Source organism: Pristis pectinata, chromosome 3, assembly GCF_009764475.1.
Source record: "Pristis pectinata isolate sPriPec2 chromosome 3, sPriPec2.1.pri, whole genome shotgun sequence".
NCBI classification, from domain to species: Eukaryota; Metazoa; Chordata; class Chondrichthyes; order Rhinopristiformes; family Pristidae; genus Pristis; species Pristis pectinata.
Window position 1 is genome coordinate 80657490 of NC_067407.1, and position 23626 is coordinate 80681115.

The window sequence follows — 23626 nt, forward strand, 5'->3', positions numbered from 1 at the left end:
TAAACCACAAGACAGAATACATACGGGTCACCAGACTTTGACTGACCTGCCTCCACCACCCCCTCAGGCAGTGCATTCCAGATTGCAACCATCCTCTGGGTGCAAAAAAATTCTTCCTCAGATCTCCTCTAAACCACTAATTCTTAAACTTAAGCCCTCTTGTCTTAGACACCTCTGCTGTGGGGAAATGTTTCTTAATATCTGCCCTATCTATGCCTCACGTAACTTTATATAGTTCTATCAGGTCCTTCTCAGCCTCCCCTGTGTTAGGGATTGTTGGACATAGGACATCTTTCGGGAATTATGTGGATAGCAGGCATTAATACAAATGAGAACTAGTCTTCACAAAACCTGTTCAAATGTAAACCACAAGCAGAAATCAGTCTGGAAATCAAAAGGACACCTTTGTAAACAAACATAGAGCCCAGACTAATGCCCCACAGCAGGAGGACAATTAGATCATCCTTCAGAAAGGACAATAGAGGAGGATTATACCAACCCACCTGATATCGTTCCTGCAGCCCTGCTTCCGCCACTTGAACCCTTGTGAGCTCCCTTTCAAATTGTTCCAGCCAAGCTTTCGCGTCTCTCAGCATCAGTTTGCCCTCCCGCTGATGGAGCATGGAATAGAAATAATGGAACAGTGAAAGAGAGGCAGTTAGATGGTGCTGTATTAGAGTCTTAACAATGACAGGAAGCCGTATCCATGGTTACAGTAATTCAAACCTAAATTTGCAATCTTACATAACCTTTCTGTTCAGCCAGTAGAAATCTCACAGCATGTTGTGAATGGCAGGGATGCAATTCCATGAAACATTTACCCACGGAATCATCACAGGCGTCACAACAACTTGCAAGGAGAGAAAAGACAGCTTGTCCCACTCATCTGAGAATTTACAATTAGGGCCCATGTTTTGCGGTATCCTCAGAATATCAGACTTTTTAAATGTCAATACTTTCTGACAAAGTTATTAAAGAATATTTAAGTTTGAATAAGAAATACAAGAATTCACAAAGCTGAAAAATATCTACTGTAGTATGGCACTGTCTTGTTGCAAAATATTCCATGCCAAAAATATATTTTATAAATGCAAGTTAACTTAACAAAGTATCCCAAGACCAAAATTTGACACTGGGATACACAAGGTGGCCAAAAGCTAGATACATTTGAGAAAATATCTTAATAAGAAGATAAAGGTGGAGAAATGAAGAGCTTTAAGGAAAGACTTTCAGAATGTAGGCCTAGACTGGTGAAGTCACAGGTGCCAGTGCCAGGGAAAATGAAAACTGGGATGAGCATCTATGAAAAGAGAATCAGATTTAATGTGGAGACACAAGAGACTGCAGATGCTGGAACCTGGAGCAAAAAAAACAAACTGCTGGAGGAACTCAGCGGGTCAGGCAGCATCTGCGGAGGGAAATCGGCAGTCGACATGTTGGGTCAGATCAGATCAGTATGAGATCAGATATCTTTATTAGTCACATGTACATCAAAACACACAGTGAAATGCATCTTCTGCGTAGAGTGTTCTGGGGTACAGCCCGCGTGTGTCGCCATGCTTCCGGTGGCAACATGGCATTGCCCACAACTTCCTAACCCATACGTCTTTGGAATGTGGAAGGAAACCGGAGCACCCAGAGGAAACCCACGCAGACATGGGGAGAACGTACAAACTCCTTACAGACAGCGGCCAAGGTTGAGACCTTCATCAGAACTGTAATGGTATCTAGGATGGGGGAGTTCAGGTCTGTGGAGACCCTGGAAAAGGTGAAGCTGTTCTGTTAGAACAAGGAAGGATGAGGAGATTTTATTGATGTGTTCAAGGTCATGAACTATTTGGATACAGTAAATAAGGAGAAAATGCTTACTCATGCAGTAATAAAAACCGAGAATGCTTTGCAAGTCAGACAGCATGGAGAGTGAAAAAGATTTAACATTTCAGGTCGTTGACCTTTTGTTAGAACTGAGAAATTTCAGAAAACAATAACGTTCGAAGTTCCGGAGAAGGGGAAGGGATGGGGTTTCTCTTCTCCCTTCTCTCTCTATTTACACCTCATCCAGACAAATTAGCTGCTTTTAAGAAGCATTCACTACCCACTTTCCGTTGACCCAATCTGTGCGACCCTTTTTTCTTGGTCTCCAGCCAATCATTCACATTCCTTGTGTTCTCACTGCCTCTCCCCGTTCTGCAACTTGAAACATGTTTGTTTTCCAAGTTTTTAAAGTTCTGACAAAAGGATCTGAAATATCTGAAACATGAACTATTCTCCTCACCACCCTTTCTGAGTGTTTCCAGCATTTTCCATTTTCATTTCAGTTTTAAGCATTGGCAGTTTTTTGCTTACATATTTATATATATAAATATAAAATATATATATATATATATATATATACAACAACAAGTCCATGTGTGATTTAGCATCCAGTGGCTGAAAGTTTGTTCGAAGTTGAATCAACAGAAAGGTTCAGTGGGGAAATCAATAAATATCTGAAGGATGGACAATCTCAGGGCCATGGGAAACAGGAAGAGAGTGGGACTTGGCTGGTGCAGACAAAACAGGCCACATGCCTTCACTGCACTGTATTACTCTATAGTCCTACAGCAAGATGAAATAGAAATGGAAAAGAACTCACCTCTTCCTCTGCAGGTTCACTCTCAGCCTCCCGTGGATCTGGATACTGCTTCAGGAACTGTGCTACATAGGTCATGATGGACTTCTCATCTGGTTTGTCAACATCAACATCTGTAAAGCATCATTCTGTTAGAAGACAGGGTTCTGCTGCTCTTTTAGAATACTGAACAATGTGTGTATATCCCTAATGGCACCTGTGACATATTTCAAAACCCCAAGGTTTTTCACAAGAGTGCTTCAGGCAAGAAGTGACATTAAACTACTTAAAGAATTATCAGGACAGGTGACCAAAAATGTAAGATAAGATAAGATCTTCATTAGTCATATGTACATCGAAACACACAGTGAAATACATCTTTTGCGTAGTGTTCTGGGGGCAGCCCGCAAGTGTCGCCACGCTTCCGGCACCAACATAGCATGCCCACAACTTCCTAACCTGTATGTCTTTGGAATGTGGGAGGAAACTGGAGCACCGGGAGGAAACCCACGCAGACACAGGGAGAACGTACAAACTCCTTACAGACAGCGGCCGGAATTGAACCCGGGTCGCTGGCGCTGTGAAGTGTTACGCTAACCGCTACTAGTCAAGGAAGCAGATTGAAAGGAGAGTTTTAAAGAAGAAGAAAGGTGGAGAAGCAGTAAGCTTTCGGAAGGGAGTGTCGGGCAGCCTGCCAATGATGGGGTGATGGAAATTAGGAATGTGCAAGAGGTTAGAATTGGAGGATAGACCCAACATGCCCAACCCCTTTTCATATGTCAACCTCTTCAACCCAAGAATCCAACTTAGTGAACCTTCTCCAATGTAAATGCATCATTCTTTGGATCAAAAGTATACACAGTACTCCAATTATTGTCTCACCACCACCCTATAAGCCTGCATCAGAAGTTCCTACTTTTAGATCCACACCCTTTTCAATACAGGGGCAATATTCCATTATCCTTCCTTGAAACCAACAATGAGTGAATTATTAAATGGTACATTTCCAGATCAGGGGCCAATCAGTAAGCACAAGGCCAACAAGTCAATGCCCCAGTTACCACCTGCTAGTGAGGAATAGCAGAAGGATCCTATGCCACTGGGTCTTGACACAAATCCTAGGGCAGGACAGGGACTGAAAGCAGATGGCTGAAACCTTCAGTAGCACCCAAAGAGCATGCAGATGGCACATGGCCTCTTATTATCTCTTATAGTGTCATAGAGTCATACAGCACAGAAACAGACCCTTTTGCCACCATTAAAAGACACTTGGACTGGTACATGGATGGGGAAGGTTTACAGAGATATGGCCCAAATGCAGGCAAATAGGAACAGCTTAGCTGAGCATCTTGGTCAGCATGGATGAGTTGGGCCGAAGGGCCCGTTTCTGTGCAATATGACTCTATAATTCCATGTTCATGCTGACCATCACGTACCCATCTATATTAATCCCATTTACCAGCATTTGGTCCATAACCTTCTGTGCCTTGGCAATTCAAGTGTTAGTCTACATACCTCTTAGATGTTGTGAGAGGCTCTGCTTCCACCACCCACTCAGGCAGTTTTTTTTCCAATTTCCAACCAGCATCTGGGTGAGAAAGCTTTTTCTCAGACCCCCTCTGAACCTCTTACCCTTTACCCCGAACGTGTATCCTCTGGTTTTAGACACCTCTGCCAAGGGGCTGGGCAGGAGAGCTATGCTTTGGTAAAGTTGGTCGGCTAATTAGCTACACCTCAGTGTAGGTTTATTGCAAAAAGAAACAAAGGAGAGTTGGTAAACGTGTGTGAAGAAGAATTGCAGGGGAACAAGAAGAGAGAGATTGGGATTGGTGGAATTGCTCCCCTAGGAGCAGGAATGGCCCCGATGGATCCAATGGCTTCCTTCTGTGTCATTTCAAGATAAGAAATGCCCTGTTTGAGTCTGAAGGCAATCCCCCCATCTGGAACACCTGTAATGTGGTGGAAGGTGACTCTGTCAAAGCAAGACTTAGATTCCTGTGGCACTAGGGAGCTGGGACCTGTACAAACCGGACTGGTTGCACCTCCAACAGGACCGTGACCAACATCCTTGTGGGGAGGTTTACAAGTGCCAGTGATGAGGGATTCAAGCCAGTTTGGAAGGAGTTAAGAAGTTGGACGCAGTTTCAAAAGAAAAGGAGGCCAAATTGGATGTGGAAAGTACAGAATGAAAACAGAAATTTCTCAAAACACTAATCAGGTCTGACAGCATCTGTGGAGAGAGCTATAGTTTCTCTTTGCACAGATGCTGCCTGACCTGCTGAATGATTCCAATATTTTCTGCTCTTATTGCAGATTTCCAGCATCTGCAGTTTTTATTTCATTTACTGCAGAAAGTAAGGGTTTAATAAATGAGTCAGGAAAGAAGAGCAATGAGTTTGAAATCAAAAGAAACAAAGACCAAGAAAGAGGAAGCAAAGAAATTAGAAGCATTTAATGGTGTACGGTTTAATGCAAAGAACATTGAAAACAAAGAAGATGAAGTGAGGATGAAGGTAGAAATGGAGTATGATAGAGAGGCTATTAATGGAGATGCCTGCAGCCGGCAAATCCATACCGCTGGTCTTCCGAACGCTTGCTCGCATGTATGGGCTGTACAGAAGTTGGGCGTTCGTAAGCTGGGGAGGACCCGTAAAATGTAAAGGGGAAACTCCCAAATCAAGAACCCCTTGCGCAATGAGGAACATGCAAATTAGGATAAGTTAAAAAGAGATGTATGTGACAAATACCAAGAGCTCAAAATTACCGAAAGCTTAGAGGAGTGGGGAGGGCACAAGTGTGAAGTTGGAAAGGAAAGGAGCGAGGCAGAAAGGGTGTGTGGAAAGATATTGGCAGGTGAAAATCAAGGGAAGTGCCAGGGGTTTTCTTTCAACGAACAAAATATGACATAAAGGAAAGTTTGGGTGCTATTAGAGACAATCAGTGGCTTAAGCATGGAGATGGAAAATGTAGGCATAGTTTTAAATGAAATCTTTGCATCTGCCTTCATAGAGAAGAAGTGATTGATACAGAAGTTGACATCAAGGATGAACAATATGAAGCACTGGAAATGATAAAGCAGAGGGAACACATACTAAGGGATCTAGCACCTTTAAAAATGGATAAATCACCAGGCCTGGATAAAATGTATCCTACATTTTAAAAGAGTCAAAGGAGCAAATAACTCTGGCTCTATCATTTGACAACTTTCTTTGGATACAGATGTGGTGATGGAGGAGTGGAAGCAGGATAATATGGTTCCACTATTTAAAAGAGTAGAAAAGTTCAAGGAACTATCTGACAATCAGCCTAACATCAGGAATGGGAAAATTTTTTCATAAATGTTCTGAGGGACAGCATGTAGACAAGCATGGATTAATCAAGGAGAGTCAGCATGGACTTGTTAAGGGAAAATCAAGGCCTGACGAACCTTAACGAACTTTTTTTTAAAGGAGGTAAACTGGGAGGGTAGACAAGGGTGACATATTTAATGTAACCTACAAGGATATTAACAAGCTTTTGACGAAGTCCCACATGGCAGATTGATCAGGTAACTAAAAGTACATGGGATTCAAGAGAAAGTGGCAGGTTGGTTTAAAACTTAGCCCAGTTTGAGAAAGCAAAAGGTAATAGTTTAGAGTACATTTAGAGACCCGAGGAGGTTTGCGCACTGGTGTTACATGGGGCTCAGTACCAGGCTTCTTGCTTTTTGCGATATTTATTACTGATTTGTACTTAAATACAGAGGTCATGGTTAAGAGATTTTCCATATTGGCAGTGTGGTCAATAGTGCAGAAGAAAGGTTGAGGCTGTAGGAAGATAGCAGGTGGGCACAAAAGTAGCAGATGGAATTTAATCCAGGGAAGTGTGAGGTCACGCACTGGGGAGGGCAAACATGGTGAATACTAAGAAGTGCAGAGGAAGAGAGGGACCTTGGAGTACATGTCCACTGATCCCTAAAAGGAGCAGCACAGGCAGATAAAGTGGTTAAGAAGGCAAATGGGATACCTGCCTTTACTGGCCAAGGGACAGAACATAAGAGCAGGAAGGTCATGTTAGAACTTTACAAACCATTGGATAGGCCACAATTGTAGGGCCATGTATAGTTCAGTCATCACACAATAGGAAGGACATTTCGCAAACTCTTTATGCAAGAGTCATACAGCATGGAGAAAGACCCTTCAGTCCACTGAGACCAAGATGACCATCCACTTATACAAACCCTATTGTGTTACCCCCACATTCCCAACAATGTACCCTAAATTCCACAATTCACCTGCTCACTGGGGGCAATTTACAGCGGTCAATTTACCACCCACTTGCAGGTATTTGGGAACTGGGAGGACACCGGAGCACCCAGAAGAAACCCACATGGTCGCAGGGAGAACATGCAAACTCCAGACAGACAGCACCAGAGGTCAAGATTAAACCTAGATTGCTGAAACTGTGAGGCAGCTGTTCTACTAACTGCACCATACAAACTTGACTGAATGAAGAATTAATACCAGAGTTGTAATGTTTTCTATTTCTTGAACTTCTACTTGAGTAAACTGATAGACAATTATAAAGCCTCCATCAGGGACAATGAAAATGTATGACAATAACCTGTAATAATTCCATGTGAAGAGAACAGGGAATCATTAGAATATTCAATAGCAATCTTGGGATGAAGGCTCATTACTGAGGAGGAGTGTTGCTGCACACAGGTCTTGATGACCTTCTGTTTCCAGAGCTGTCAGTAGCCTGGCAGTCCCTCAGCAGAAGTTCATCATGGAGTTAACATGAAAGGAATCTGAACTAAACTTTCAGGCAGGAGGAAATTAAAAACAGAAGATGCTGTAAATACTCAGCACATCAGACAGAATCTGTGGGGAGAGAAACAGAGTCAATGCTTCAGGTCAATGAACTTTCATTAGAATTGGGAAAAATTAGAAACAAAACAAGTTTTAAGTGTGGATAATGCTTAAGGGGTCGAGGGAACAAAGGGGAAGGTCCGTGATACGGTGGAGGGTGGAGACCAAGAGAGACTGAATGAAGTAAGTGCAGAGCATTTCTGTTTGGCGCACAAGGGCGACCCCATGCTTCCAGTTGCCTGTTACTTTCATTCTTGTCCCAGTCTGATCCAACCTCTCCACCTTTGGCCTCCTACACCATTCCAAGGAAGCCCAATGTGAGCCTGAAGTTCAGCGCCTTCATCTTCCAATTTGACACATGACAATATTCAACATGGAATTCAACGGGATCAGCTAATCAACCCTTCTACTCTTGCATCTCACACTTCTACCTCTCAGGTCGTTTATCCCCTCTGCCCTCTTCTGGGATTTCAGATTTCATTCGCCTCCTCCAAACAGACCGCTCCCGCACTCTCTCAGCCAGCACTTCCAACACCTGAGTCCTTCAGTCTCTCCTGGTCTCCAGTTTATCAAAGACCTCTTTTGTTTTTCCCACTTACTCTGCAACTTAAAACTTGCCATGTATCTAACTTCTCTCAATCCCACTGAAAGGTCACTTACCTGAAACACGAACTCTGGTTCTCTACCCACAGGTGTTGCCCAGTCTGCTGAGTGTTTCCAGCTTTTATTTCAGATCTCCAGCATCTGCAGTATTTTGCTCAGGAAATGAGCCCAGGTTGTTGCATAATCTCCATTCATACCCTGGTGATTCTAGTTCTGGCCACCAGTTGTCACAAAGGGTCTGTTCTGTTCTTATCATAGAATCAGAATAGGCACAATGGGAAGGAGGCCACTTGGCCTGTCATGTCCATACTGGCTCCACGTGAGACGCTAGTTGCACTCCCCTTCCCTCTCCCCACAGTCCTGTGCATTCTCTCCTTTCAGATACTTATCCAGTTCCCTTCTGAATACCAACTGAATCCGCCTCCACTACTACCCCTGACAGAGCAAACCAGACTTTAACCTTCCTCATGTCACTTTTGGTTCTTTTGTTCGTCACCTTCATTCTATGACCTCTGCCGGAAGGAATAATTTCTATCTGCTCTGTCTCCATGATTTTAAGCATGTCTATCCTATCTCCACAAAACCTTCTCTGTTCCAAAAATGAAACCCAGCTTCACCATTGTATCCACACAACTAAAGCTCCTTGTCTCTCAAATCATTCCAGTTTCCCTTCACTAGCACTTGGGAATTTTTTTTTTCTTGGTTTAATTTTAAAATTTTTTTTCTTGATTTTATTGACAGCAAAGTACGTTGGCCAGGACATAAGAGAATACCTCCTTTTCTTCAAATAGTACAATGCGGCTCTTCTACAATCAGCAAAGGGGCAGCCAAGGCCTCATATAATGTCTCATCAGAAAGACAACCCCTCCTAAAGTGCAGCACTCTACCAGGACTCATCTCCTTGAATAATATTAAAGATTTTGAATTTCTACAGAGCCCAGCTCTGACAATGACAGAAAGCCATGTAGGATGATGATAGATTCCCATTGTGGGAGTCCCCACAGAACTATCCCCCATGAATAAAACAGTTAAAATTACAAAATTACAAGTACCTTCAGGGTCCAGGAGTCTTGGAATCCCAAGCTGGGTTTCAGCGATGGTGAAAGCACTCTCCAAGTTTTCCCTGTTTGACTGGCTCCTGACCTTTTCCAAGTCGATCAAGTCGGGACGGATGGCGTGAATAACTGAATGGAAGGCAATCCCACTCCTCCAGCTCTGGCCAAAATCCTTCACTTCAATGCCTAAACGCCTTCAGAAAAGAGCAGAGGTTATAAATGTGTTATATAAAACAACAAGGAGGAAGCCTGTAGAGATTGGGGAACTAGGCCTGAAGGAGAAGAGAGCATGGAGTTGCCCTTGGCTCTTCCTGGCATTCCAGAGCACATCAGGCAAGCACTATTGATGACAAAAAAAAAACAAACTGCTGGAGAAACTCAGCGGGTCAGGCAGCAACTGTAGAGGGAAATGGACAGTCAACCTTTCAAGTCGAGACCCTTCATCTGGACTCGTCTTGACTTCATCCAGTCCAGATGAAGGGTCTCGACCTGAAATGTCGACTGTTCATTTCCCTCCACAGATGCTGCCTGACCCGTTGAGTTCCTCCAGTAGTTTGTTTTTTTGCTTCAAGTTCCAGCACCTGCAATCTCTTGTGTCTCCATTACTGATGACACATTCCAGTCTCTCATATCTGACCCACTCTCAATCTAAGGCCCGCTTACAATCTATGAGCTCACCACATTTGGGTTCTACCTCACGTCGGTCATCAGAGCAGGAAATGCACTATTAAAGGATGTGCCTCTTATTCCCTGACTCTGCTTAGCCTACTGCTCTACTCTCTCTACACTCATGACTGTGTGGCTAAACACAGCTCAAACACCGGCTCTACTTCGTTAGGAGTTTGAGGAGATTTGGTATGTCACCAAAGACATACAAATTTCTATAGATGTACAGTGGAGAGCATTCTGACTGGTTGCGTCACAGCCTGGTATGGAGGTTCCAATGCATAGGATCATAAGAGGCATCAGAGGGTTACAGACTCAGCCAGCTCCATCACAGGCATCTTCAAGAGGAAGTGCGTCAAGAAGATGGCATCCATCACTAAGGACCCTCAACATCTGGGACATGCCCTCTTGTTACTAATATTAAGGAAAAGGTACAGGAGCCTAAAGACCCACACTCAATGACTGAGAAACAGCTTCTTCCCCGCCGCCATCAGATTTCTGAATGGTCCATGAACCCATGAACACTACCCCGTTATTCACTGTTTTTTTGCACTACTTATTTATTTTTGTAATTTATAGTCTTTTTATGTCTTTGCACTATACTGCTGCTTCAAAACAACAAATTTCATGTCATAAAAGTCACTAATAATAAATCTGATTCTGACTCTGCACTCTTCTCCTGCCTGCCTTCAACTGAATCCCCAAAATAAAGAACCATCCCCTCTAAAGGATCAACCTTTGCAGTCCCTGTTCTTCACAATCACAGCTGCTAATGCATCATGTTCACCAGTTCCATTCAGCGCCAAATAACAGTATGTTAGCAATTAGGAAGAACCATTTAACGAAGCATTTTCACTTTAGAGCTAATTTCTGCATTGGCACAGGAATGAGAGAATCAATATTGAAGAACTGGTTCAAGTTTCCCCTTCTTATACTATTTGCCACTGTATGGATGTCTTGTGATCTGTCCTCCGCACTCTTATATTCATCATATGGACAATGGAAGACTCCAGTTGCTGCCTCCACCTCCCAACCTCTGTTGCTATTTCCACTCTTCCCTCCTCCATCTGCCCATTATCCCTCCTCACCTGGATCCACCATGTCGCATGCCAACTCTTACTTCACCCCTTCCCTCCCAACTTTTTATACTGGCTATCTCCTCTCTATCTTTCAGTCCAGATGAAGGGTGTCAACCTGAAACGTCAACTGTCCATTTCCCTCGACATATGCTGCCTGGCCCACTGAATTCCTCCAGCTTCTTGTTTGTTGCTCCACTTGAGAGGCCAGTCTCTATTCACTGTACTGCTTTCGAGAGATGAGATTGGATTCTAGTATCTAGAGCAGACTCCATTAAAAGTCTAATAGGTGAATCTGACAGGCTTCATATTTATAGGTTAAAACTATATGATGAGGTTTATTTACACAGAAGGCTAAAGTCACAGCACGAAAGTGAATCAGGGCAATTGGTAAGAAGAGCGTTTTACATTGATTAGGATCAGGAAAACCTTGTGCCCTGTGAACGAAAAGGTCCTGTTTGTCTTACAAGTGGACAGTTTACTGGGGAGTTTGGACACCTGGCCAGAACTAAAGCCTTTGGGAGAATTCCCAGCACTGATGCAGTCCAAAAAAAACCATACCGCCAAGCATCTCAGATGAAGACAAAGTGGGGGAATAGACCACTCAGTCCCTCGAGCCTGTTGCATTGTTCAGTGAGATCATGGCAGATCCATGATCTAATACCATAAAATCTCCTTTGCCCCACATCAGTAATAATTTTTGTGAACTGAAGTGTGCCAGTCTCAGACTAGAATGAACAGTCAGCCTAGCATCAATAATCATTGCAGAGAAGAGTTTTAACCTTTCACTACACTTTTAATGTGGGTGTATTTCCTACCTTTCCTAAGCTCCACTCCAAGAACCTGTGCTCATACAAGTCATTGAATACAGGTCCTCACAGGGTTCCATTCCTGTGAACTGTTCATAACCCGATGCCTGGTCAGATCTGACTTCCAACTTGTGTTTGATTAAAGAAAGGGTGACTGCTATCTTAATTCTGGTTGGGACAGAAATCTTCCATTTTTCATTTGGACACAGCTGCAAACAAAGATAGGTGTGCAAAGATAGCAGAAGCTTTAGAATGGTTAATTACTATGCTGATGGCAATGGTACCATTTTCTTCATGGTGGAAGTGCTGAGAATCCAACCTTATTTCTACTCTATATAGCAAACTTCAGTACTAAATGGTGAAAACAAGTTCAACGTGCAACTCTATATAGCAACTGAGCACATCATCTTATGTCTAATGAGGACAAAATGTTTCCTTCAGAAAGAAAGGAAAGGAGATCTGGAAGGAAGTTACACTCCTGACACCATGGCCTGAGTATTACTGAGGTAGTACAGGAGACAATATTGAGAGAGAGAAACACACACAACAAAACTTCAGTACCAAATGGTGTAAACTAGTTCAACGTGCAACTGACTTTCATTTACTGAACAAGAACATCTGAAGTGGAACTCACTTTCCTGCAGTGTAGTGCACCCATTTCAGGAGAGCCTTCTTGGCATTTCCCTTGAAGTTAGTGACAACTTTTCTCTTAGATGGGGGGCTCCCAGTCTCAGAGTTGGCCGCGCTCTCCACAGATGAGGCACTGCTGGACAACGACGAGAGCAGCGACAGATTACTGGTCAGCTCTTCGATCTGCAGATTAGAAAACAAGCCAGTGGAAATGGGGGATTGTAACAGGTTGCAAAGACTGGCATCTAACTGTAATGAAATGTATAACAAGGCTAAATGTTGAGGGTCACCTGGAAATATAAAATGATGGTCCAAATCAAACCAAGGACAATGGATGGTCTTCCATCAGCGATATCCGTGGAATTGATGTTGACCAGTTTAATCTGTAAGAAAAGTAAGGTTTATTAGCAAAATCAGTTACTAGTGCCACAAATCCCATGTTTATTAATGCAGTTTATTTCACAAACTCACAACAACTTCTTTCTTGATCTTTTACTCTGACCCAATCTTTCTTCACATACCAGTCATGTGAAGATAGAAGATACTATCGTAGCATTTGTGGATGAAAACAATGAAAGAACTCATTCTACAACAGCTTTCACAACCACAGGGCATCCCAGATAACTTCATAGCCAGACATAGGTGGTCTGGCCCCATGGATAAATGCAAAAAATTCCCTGGAACTATTCATAGACAACTAGGAGGGGTTCTGCCTAATACTTATCCTATAACTAATATTATCCAGGCAGGTTATCTGACCATTACCACATTGTTGTTTGAGGGATGTTGATGTGGGTAACTTGGCTGCAGTTATTTCAACACCACATTTCAAAAAGATTTGACAATGAAGACCACATTTCAAAAAGATTTCATTGGCTGTAAATTACTTTGGGTTGCTCTGAGGTCATGAGTTGTGTTGTGCAACCATTCCTTGATTAACAGAAGGAATGGGGTCCTGGAAAACATTTTGTCGAATGAAATTTTACAGATTGACAAAGGCTATGTGAAATGTATTATGGAAATTTCGTTTCAGTGTACTTCTATGCACAGAGACTGACATGCTATTCAATATGACAAATTCGATATAAATCGAAGTCAATAGAGTCATAGCAAAACTTTTTAAATCAAGCACATGATCTTCCTTTATATTTACCCACTGAATTAAACGTGTTTCTTAAATACTGAAACCGATTTTTCCCAGCAGAACTCCAGCCTTCAAGAATCTACTTCCCTTTTAATGGGATAAAAATATGGAAAAATACCAATACCAAGATGAACCCAGAACAGTGTGGAATGTTTTATGATGTCTGTCACAAATATATTAAAATAATGAGCAAGGTTTCAGTGAGTAGGAGGCTTGGATCCACTAATGGAAACTGTTGGCAGGGCTCCTACACCAAAATGATATTGAAGGAAGCTGTCTCTGCAATAGCATTCAGTGATATAACAACCACATCATTTCTACAGCACAATTTAATATAGAAAAATATCCCAAGACAGTCAGCAGAGAAGCAACCAAAGTTGGCATTGTTCCAATAGTGGAGATTATAGCAGGAGAGGCCAAAAGATTAGTCACAGAGGTGGGATTTAAGGAAGATCTTAATGGAGAGAATAGAGGGGTGAGGCAGAAGGGTTTAGGGAGGGAATTCAACAGTGTGGAGAGGAGGTGATGAAAATTCACATTGAATTTCTAGGTACTGCACTGGTAAAAACATTTCACGTGGGAGACTGATAAGTAATCTGAAACTTAAAAGTGGAGAGGCCAGGAGAACTGGTTGCCGTCAACGTGTGTAGGAATTGACACCGTACTGTAGGAAGTTGAAGGACTGCATGCAGATGGGGAATGAAAGAGACTGATCCTTGGGAAACACCAAAAAAAGGATATGGGCAGCACAGTGGCACAGATGGTAGAGTTGCTTCCTCACAGTGCCAGCAACCCAGGTTCAATCCTGATCTCTGGTACTATCTGTGTGGGGTTTACTTGTTCTCCCTGTGACCTCATGAGTTTTCTCCCACATCCCAACACAATGAGGTTAGTAGGTTAATTGCCCCTAATGTGTAAGTGAGTGGTAGAAACTGGGGTGAGCTGATTGGAACATGATGAAAATAGAGTAGGATTAGTGTAACAAGAAGCTGGATAGTCAACATGGATTCGATTGGCCGAATGGCCTGTTTCCTTGCTGAGTGACTTTTTGACTTCTTCAGGCAAAGAGCAGGGAACAAAATGAATTTATCAATGTTGTTCCACAGATGCAGAGTGTATAATAGCAGAAAACAAAATAATAAGAAGTGCAACAACGTTAAGACGAGACAGAAGCACACGTGATGCTGAAAGCACTGACCGGTGATCCTCTGTTCATGGACTGGTTAATAGCAGCATGAGAAAGAAATTAAAGAGAATTTGCATTCAGTTAGCCACAGTGTTCCACTCTCTGCTTGCAATAAGAACACAACACGTCAATTGTTCCATCCAATTCTGTTCTAATTATGTACAAGTTTAATGTCTTAAATGTATGCTGTAATGGGATTAGTGAGCTCCACAGCAATTCAGTCAATTCACAAGACAATCCCTTTCAGTTTAGAACAGCCAGCTCACCATGCTTTTAGTTTATTGCTTCCTGTCAGAGACATCAGCTCACAAATATTTTACAGCTTCTTATGGCATCAATCTGTGGATGAATTGAACTCAGACATTCACCTGTTTGCTCTAAATACATTAACCTGAAAGAGACCATTCAGCCCCTCATTCAGAATCATATTTATTAACACTTACTTATATGATGTGAAATTTTTTGTTCTGTGGTAGCAGTACAATGCAAAAACATAAAATTACTATAAATTAAGAAAAATAAATACATAGTGCAAAAAGAAGAAATGACAAAATAGTGTTCATGGGTTCATGGACCATTCAGAAATCTGACGTGGGAGGGGAAGAAGCTGTTTCTGAATCATTGAATGTGGGTCTTCAGGCTCCTGTACTTCCTCCCCGATGTAGTAATGAGAAGAGGGCATGTTCTCATTGTCCACTGTTCAGTTACATTAGAATTGAACTTTACTTCATTACCATTGCTTCTTGATGTCGCTACCTGACAAAAATCTTTCCATCCCAGTCCTGAAAGTGCTAATTTATCCCCCAGAATTCTCAGCCTTTTGGGGACCAGAATTCCACTACCCAACTGTGTGAAAATATGTTTCCTTACTCTATGTTACGTCCCTTTCCAACTCGCCGCCTTTCATACCCCATCCCTACCCCCAGGCAATATTTCCTCTCTTTCTCTCCAATTCTTTTGGTGTTTTAAACACCAGTTTAAATCAGTTCACCCTCCAGCCTTCCAAACACAAGTGAATACGAGCCAAGTACATGCAGGCTATCCTTTACACCTAACACCCCTGTAAGATTCCAACCTTCAATATAAAGCTTTAAGGAGGGGAAATGTGTTCTTGGTGACTGGTGCTAAATGTTGAAACAGCCACATGCTCTGTTTTTTCAACACTCAGTTCCAATGAGACAACAGGACCAAACCACAAAAGCAGCACACAATGCACAACTGGTATTGATGCTGCACAGTTAGCACTAAACAGGGTTAAATTGCTCATTTGGCTTTGGTCACCCAGGAGTCATTGCATTGACTGGCTAAACAAGGCCTCCTTGATGTTCTCTGTTCCCCAAGTTCGGAAAAATGACTTTCCTGGGACACTTTTCATTTACCCTGTCAGCCTTGCACATTCCCTGGGCCAGAGTTTGTTCATGCTGTGCTACAGCAGCTGCATGCAGTGTCTGAATAGACTAAGACCAACTAGCTTATATCAGTCCTGTATAGTCGGCACCAAGAATGTCACCAAAGAAGCTGCTTTTAAGGCCACACTATGCCAGACTGACCAAGGCACCAAATTCACACCAGTGAAGTTACCATTACCCAAACTCTAATAAACCTGGTACAGGGAACGTGGCTGAGCCCAAGTGGAATTTGGGAGAGATCTCAGATACATTGGGGATTTAACTATGACCCACTCCCACACTACCCTGATAAACTATTCCAACAGGATGGGATGGGAAAAAACACACCTTTTACCTGGTCTTGTTCCAAAGCAGACAGGTAAGGTTGTGGCTACAGCCACCTTGGGATTCATTCACAAAGAGTGACATTGGAGAAGTCAGCAGGGCCGCCAAGGCTGAGATCAGAGCAGAACCAGGTCCAACCTTCAGCTAATCAAGCCAGACCAGCCAACATTGGCAGAAAACAACTGTCTGTCCTCCCAGACAATATCCTTGTAAATGGCACAGGAGCCCATACTTGTATGTGGGTTGCCTCATCTCTGGGATTTGGGACATTGCAGCAGTGACTGGAAAGGAGCTTCGGCAAAGGTTTTTAAGATTCATCATGTGATTTCATAGGATTATCAAGGAAAGACTGCCTAGAAATTCCCAAATTCAAAATAATGACTTCAATATAATGAATTTCAGAAGTAGAGAACAACACTCTGATGTAACTAAATACCATGTTCACTGCGACTAATTGGAGGTGAACTTCCAGGCAATTTTCTTCTGACTGAGGAGTCAGTGAAGAGGAAATAACACTGTAAGATGTCATTGACAGTGAAGAGCACGGAGGAGGAACACTTCTCCCCCCCACAGAGGATCGCATGAGTACAAATTTTCCTGCCATAAGTTGTGGCTGAGGCAAAGACCTCCATAAAGAGCACAAGTATTTGAAGCGGGGCAAATGGGTAGGACCGTGGGTTCAGAATCAAAGGCACAAATGGCCTCTTCCTCTGGTGTAAGCTTGCCTGATTCAAAGGTTTAAACCAGAGTATGCAATCAATGTCATCACGTACAACAATCAACTCTGTCCCCTGATTTGTTCAATCAGTTCCTGCTCCCCACTGCTGTCAGAATTTTATTTATTTAGCAAATGCATATCCACAGGTCCCACGTTATGGCCTCCTCATTTGCCACGTTGTTGCTATTACACCATCCGAGCTTGGTGGGAGAACAATCCTTGACAATGTATCACATCAACAACGGATATCCAGCTGCAGCTAAAAAAAATAGTTAGTACAGAGGCCCTTGAGGTAAAGGTTGGCTCTTGCGGTGAAGACTGGCCCTAGAGGTGAAGGTTGGCTATACAGTACTTGACCTTTTGAAGACTGAAAACAAGCCTTCCCTCCATTGACCCTGTCTACACTTCCCACTGCCTCGGGAAAGCAGCCAACATAATCAAAGACACCCTCCCACCACAGCCATTCTCCCCACTTCCATCTGGCAGAAGATGCAAAAACTTGAGAACACGTAGCACCATGCTCAAAGGCAGTTTCTGTCCCACTGTTATAAGACTTTTGAACAGACTTCTTGTGCAATAAAGATGAACTCTTGTCTCTCAATCTACCTTGTGATGCTGTGAGATACTCATCAACCACCACCTGTCTTCATGCATAGAAATCAGTAGAACATAGAACAACACAGGAAAAGGCCCTTCGGCCCATGATGTTGTGCCGAACTAATTAAACTAGTATTTAAATGCTTAACTAAACTAATCCCTTCTGCCTATAGATTGGCTATATCCCTCCATTCTCTGCACATTCATGTGGCTATCTAAGAGCCTCTTAAACGTTTCTATCGTATCTGCCTCCACTATCACCCCTAGCAATGCATTCCAGGCATCCACCTCTCTTTGTAAAAAGAAACTTGCCCCACATCTCACCTTAAATGCATGCCCTCTAGCATTAGACATTTCAACCCTGGGAAAAAGATGCCGACTGTCTACTCATATTGATGCCTCTCATAATCTTATAAACTTCTATCAGGTCTCCCCTCAGCCGCTCCAGAGAAAACAACCCAAGTTTGTCCAACCTCTCCTTCTAGCACATGCCCTCTAATCCAGGCAGCATCCTGGTAAACCTCTTCTACATCCTCTCCAAAGCCTCCACATCCTTCCTATATTGGGGCGACCAGAACTGAATGCAATACTCCAGATGTGGCCTAACCAGAGTTTTATAAAGCTGCAACGTAACTTCCTGACTCTTGAACTCAAAACCTCGACTAATAAAGGCAAGCATGACATACGCCTTCTTTACCACCCTATCAATCACTTTCAGAGAGCTATGGACTTGGACCCCAAGATCCCTCTGTACAACAACATTGTTAAGGGTCTTGCCATTAACTGTGTACTGTCCCTCTTGCTCTTTTACACAAACTAATGATTATAGAGAGATATAGCATGGAAACAGGCCATTCAGCCCACTGAGTCCATGCTGACCATCAACCACCCATTTACAGTAATACTACATAATTCCAATTTAATTCTCAACAACATCCCCCGATTCTACCACTCACCTGCACGAGGGAAAATTTATTGTGGCCAATTAGCCTACCAGCTTGCACGTCTTTGAGAAATGGGAGGAATTCAGAGCACCCGGAGGAAACTCCCGTGGTCACAGGGATAACATGCAAACTCCACACAGACAGCATCCGTGGTTAGGATTGAACCCAGGTCTCTGGCATTGTGAGGCAGCAGCTCCACTAGCTGTGCCACTGTGCTGCCCAGTTGTTGTTTACTTTGTCTTGTCCAAGAACTTCTGCAGTCTTAAATTTAGCAAGCCACTTTACAAGACAGAATAGCCAGTCTTGTGCAATGAGATCAGACTTTGGGGTGGCTGCTTGATCAATTTCCACACCTGGAGAAGGACAACCCTGCAAGGTAGAATGCAAGGTAGGATTCTGCTCACCAATAGTTTTGATGTTTGAGGTCTGCTAAGAAAATTTAGGACATTGCATAAGAGCTTTTCATCTGCAAACGAATATAAATTAATGAAGATTTGTATAGTGGCGATACAGGTATTACTGGCAAAATGCCTCACAAGAGGACACCAAGTCCCCCTTTTCAAAGAGGTGATAAATTTTATTCAGGAACGCATAGATTCAAAGATTGAAGCAGATAAACACATCAAATTGAAAGCATGTGCAATTTTATCAGTGTTTAAACAGATAAAACATTCTGTAAAAAGCAGCAGGAAGAAATGGAAGACCTTTAGGTGTAAGTCTCCCACCAGGAAATGGAATTGGAATTGGTTTATTATTATCACTTGTACTGAGGTACAGTGAAAAACTTGTCTTGCACATCATTCATACAGATCAATTCATTACACAGTGCATTGAGGTAGTACAAGGTAAAACAATACAGAATGCAGAATGAAGTGTCACAGCTACAAGAGAAACTACAGTGCAGGTAGACAATAATGTGCAAGGCCATAATGATGTAGATTGTGAGGTCAAGAGTCCATCTTATCATACTAGGGAACCATTCAATAGTCTTATAATAGCGTGACAAAAGCTGTCCTTGAGCCTGGCGGTACGTGCTTTCAGGCTTTTATATCTTCTGCATGATGGGAGAGGGGAGAAGAGAGAATGTCCAGGGTGGGTGCAGTCTTTGATTATGCTGACAGTGAGAAGTATAGGCAGAGTCCATGGAGGGGAGGCTAGTTTCCGTGATATGCTGAGCTGTGTCCGCAACCCTCTGCAGTTTTTTGCAGTCGCGGGCAGGGCAGTTGCCAGACCAAGCTATGATGTATCCAGATAGGATGCTTTCTATGGTGAACTGATAGAAATTGGTGAGTTTCAAAGGGGACATGCCAAATTTCTTTAGCCTCCTGAGGAAGTAGAGGCACTGGTAAGCTTTCTTGGCTGTGGCATCTATGTGGTTAGACCAGGACAGGCTATTGGTGATGTTCACTCCTAGGAACGTGAAGCTCTCAACCCTGTCAACCTCAGCACCGTTGATGTAGATAGGTGCATATGTATCGCCCCCTCCCCCACCCCCCTTCCTGAAGTCAATGACCAGCTCTTTTGTTTTGCTAACATTGAGGGAAAGGTTGTTGTCATGACACCATGTTACTAAGCTCTCTATCTCCTTCCTGTATTCCGACTCATCATTATTTGAGATATGGCCCACTAAGGCGGTATCATCTGAAAACTTGTAGATGGAGTGAGAGCAGAATTTGGTCAGTCATGAGTGTATAGGGAGTAGAGTAGGGGGCTGAGGACGCAGCCTTGTGGGGCACCAGTGCTGAGAATAATCGTGTCGGAGGTGTTGCTGCCTAACCTTACTGATTGCGGTCTGTTGGTCAAAAAGTCAAGGATCCAGTTGCAAAGGGAGGTGTTGAGTCCCAGATCTTGGAGTTTGGTGATAGTTTGAACCTTCTGCAGCTTTATGTGGCGGAGTGCAGTAACCTTGCAGACGCTTGGCATTTTTCAAGAATTGCAACATATGCAAGATGTATTGGAAAGGAGCTAGACTGAAAATGGGACCCCTGAACACGGGATAGAAGATGCAGGAGGTGCGCTTATGGAAGCCATCAAGCAACCCCAATGAGAGAGGGACCATTCTTTGTGTAACCTTGGATTCCAGAAGTAATGGAGAGGTTGGAAAAACAATCAGTAGCAGTGGCAAGAAAAGTGACTCCACCCAAGTATAGAGGGAATGTAAACAATCCTAGGAATTCCAGGATAAGCTTAAAAGAAAGGGAACTTCCATCACAATGATCAAGGGACGTTCCTCCCCAAGATCTCAGTGCCACTACTGGGTAATGCAGCTAGTCACAGAGCTCTCAAAAATCCTGATGGTAGCAGACAATACAAGGTTCCCTCTGAGTCTCAGGGCATGACTGAGAGCCCAAACATCAGCACAAGTCCATGACCCAGGAGGGGAGGCAAGTAGGACAAGCCCTCGCCAAAGACATCTATAAAGTTTCAGAAATATGCTCTTGCAATTGGTGGAAGCAGAGAGGGTCTGAAATGAAGGGTGTCTCCGGGAAAAAGTGTTTTAATTCTGGCAGCATGAGACACCTTGTCCTCAACTGTAGTGAAACAGGTCTTACAATCGAGTTAGAAAATGCATGTGTGTCCATGATGAACTTTTAAAAGACAGTTGGACCAGTCCCTGGATAGGATAGGTTGAGAAGGTTATGGGCCAAATGCTGGCAAATGGCATTAACTTGAATGGGGCAACTTGGTCAGCATGAACCAGTTGGGCCAAAGGGTCTGTTCTGTGCTGTATTACTCTATTATCAATAACTTAAGAACATTCCTTCATTTTAAAGCCTTTAAGTGTAAAAGTTTCCATGAAATGTAAGTGACCGTATTTCTGAACCAATTTAAAGTGTATGAATGCTCTGTACGTTTTAAAATCTTGCACAAGTTTTAGCAACTTTTGATTTCCTTTTGATTTACACAAGAAGGGAGGTGGGGGAGAGAACCAGAGATAGAGAGAGAGCGACACACACAGAGAATTACACATGGAAGTGGAGAAGAGAAGGAGAGTGAAAGTGAGTGAGGAAGTGAAAAACCTGTCATGCTTTTGTTAAGGCCGAGAGGAAATTATATAAAAGTAATTCTATATTCTGTCTAATTATGTACCTGGGAATAGGATGCGCCTAAGGGAAAGAGGTTGTATTATTTGAAGAGACCGTGTTTCTTTAAGAATCACATTCTGTGTAAATATGAGACCTGTGTGAGGCTCCACCTACATCTTTCCTTTTGCTTTCTTCTCTGGTATGAGGGTTAGTTTCATTTCCCGATGGAAACTAACTTTTCTTTTCAATTATTTGCAAAGGTGCCCAAAGAAAGCACCAGCCTATATTTGTACCCCCATACCACTTTTAAGTACATGCTTCTTTATCTCCTCATTTAAAGCTGTTGTGTTTTAATTAATAACATCTGTTAATTTTTAACTTAAAAATCTGAGTGAAGTTTTTGACGTTACAAAGAATGAAAGCTCTCCTACTGTGACAAATTAACCATATGGGCTCCTAAGCAGAACCACAGGGGATTCAGGATTTTCTTAAAATGATGGCACCAATAGAATCAGAATCACAGAATCGTACAGCACAGAAAACAGGCCCTTTCTCTCCACGTCATCCATACCGACTGTGATGCCTGTCTACGCTAGTCCCGTTTGCCTGCATTAGATCGGTATCACTCTAGGCCTTTCCTGTCCAAGTACCTGTCCAAATGCCTCTTAAATGTTGTAACTGTATCGCCCCTACCACTTCCTCTGACAGCTCATTCCAGATAACCACCACCGTCTATGTGAAAAACTTATCCCTCAGATCTCCCTAAATTTCTCCCTTTTCACCTTAAACCTGAGCCCTCTAGTTGTAGATTCCACTGCCCTGGGGGGAAAATAAACTGTGATTATCTATCCGATCTATGCAACTCAATTTTATAAACCTCTATAAGGTCACCACTCAACCTCCTACACTCTTGTGAGAATAAACTCAGCCTAACCAATCTCTCCTTATTAATTACAGCCCTCCATGTTTAAGGACTAGCAAAAGGCAAAGCAATAGGCCAAATTTTGAGAATAAATGATACAGCTTTAAACTTGAATTTAAGACTTTGCATTCAAAAGGTTTACACTTAACACATTCAGCGTTGTCTGTTATTTTCCAAAACAAATTACAAGGAGAAATTTATCTTAAGCCTAAAGCAACAATCAAATCTTGATTGAAATTAAAAATGAGGATTTACTGCATAAAAAGAAATAAAGTTTTAATTGGAAAATTGGAACTTGGTTAAGATCTGTCAGTCCAACAACGTTCAGATTTGGGATTTGGAAATGAAAAATAGACAACTGTACAATATATTGTGGTATATCTGGAATATTCCTGGGATTTAAACTAACCAAACAAGAATATGCTACTAACCCGATCTTGGTAAAGCTTTTCCAGAGCTCCTGAATAAGATGCAATAGTAATTTCAATGTTATATTCTCAATCACAAACAGGGAAGTAATTCCCCAAATAGGAAGCTTTCCAAAGTTGTTCTTGAATGGGATTAAATTACATGGGTATAATTTACCAGACATATCAGTTTGATTTTGATGTTAAAGTCAAAAAAGGTGTGACGTTAAATAACTACTTTCTCTTGGAAAAGATTGTGTCCCTGTCTCTGAGCATTTTAAGGGAAACATCTTCAATAACCTGCCCACTGCCTGAAACAGAGAGACAAGCCGAGATCCACAGACTGAACTGGAGATCAACTGAACTCCAAAGGTTGGCTTGGGTCAGATGTTGCATGTGGCATGATCCTGAGATACCACAGTATGCGCACAAATGTGATTGATTGTGAATGAGACAAAAAGACTCAAAACACATGTTGTATTTGCATTGAACAATGGGCCTTGAACACGCAGTGCTACTTGACAAAAGCATATTGTGAAGTGGTTAATGTGGCACAGGAGAGAGAACTACTTGTTTAAATCATCAAGGCACTTACATAAATCCCATGGAGAAACAGATTTTGAAATGATCAAGACTGAAACCATACATG

General features: G+C 42.5%; 1 protein-coding gene across 1 annotated transcript in view; it reads right to left on the bottom strand.

The window, feature by feature from the left end:
• syne1b (spectrin repeat containing, nuclear envelope 1b) overlaps positions 1–23626 on the bottom strand; it is a 392896-nt gene that overhangs the window by 336017 nt on the left and 33253 nt on the right. Inside the window, 6 exon segments of the mRNA XM_052012795.1 lie at positions 504–611; positions 2636–2745; positions 9117–9313; positions 12305–12483; positions 12591–12683; positions 14643–14663. Of these exon segments, the coding sequence (XP_051868755.1) occupies positions 504–611; positions 2636–2745; positions 9117–9313; positions 12305–12483; positions 12591–12683; positions 14643–14663 (708 nt within the window).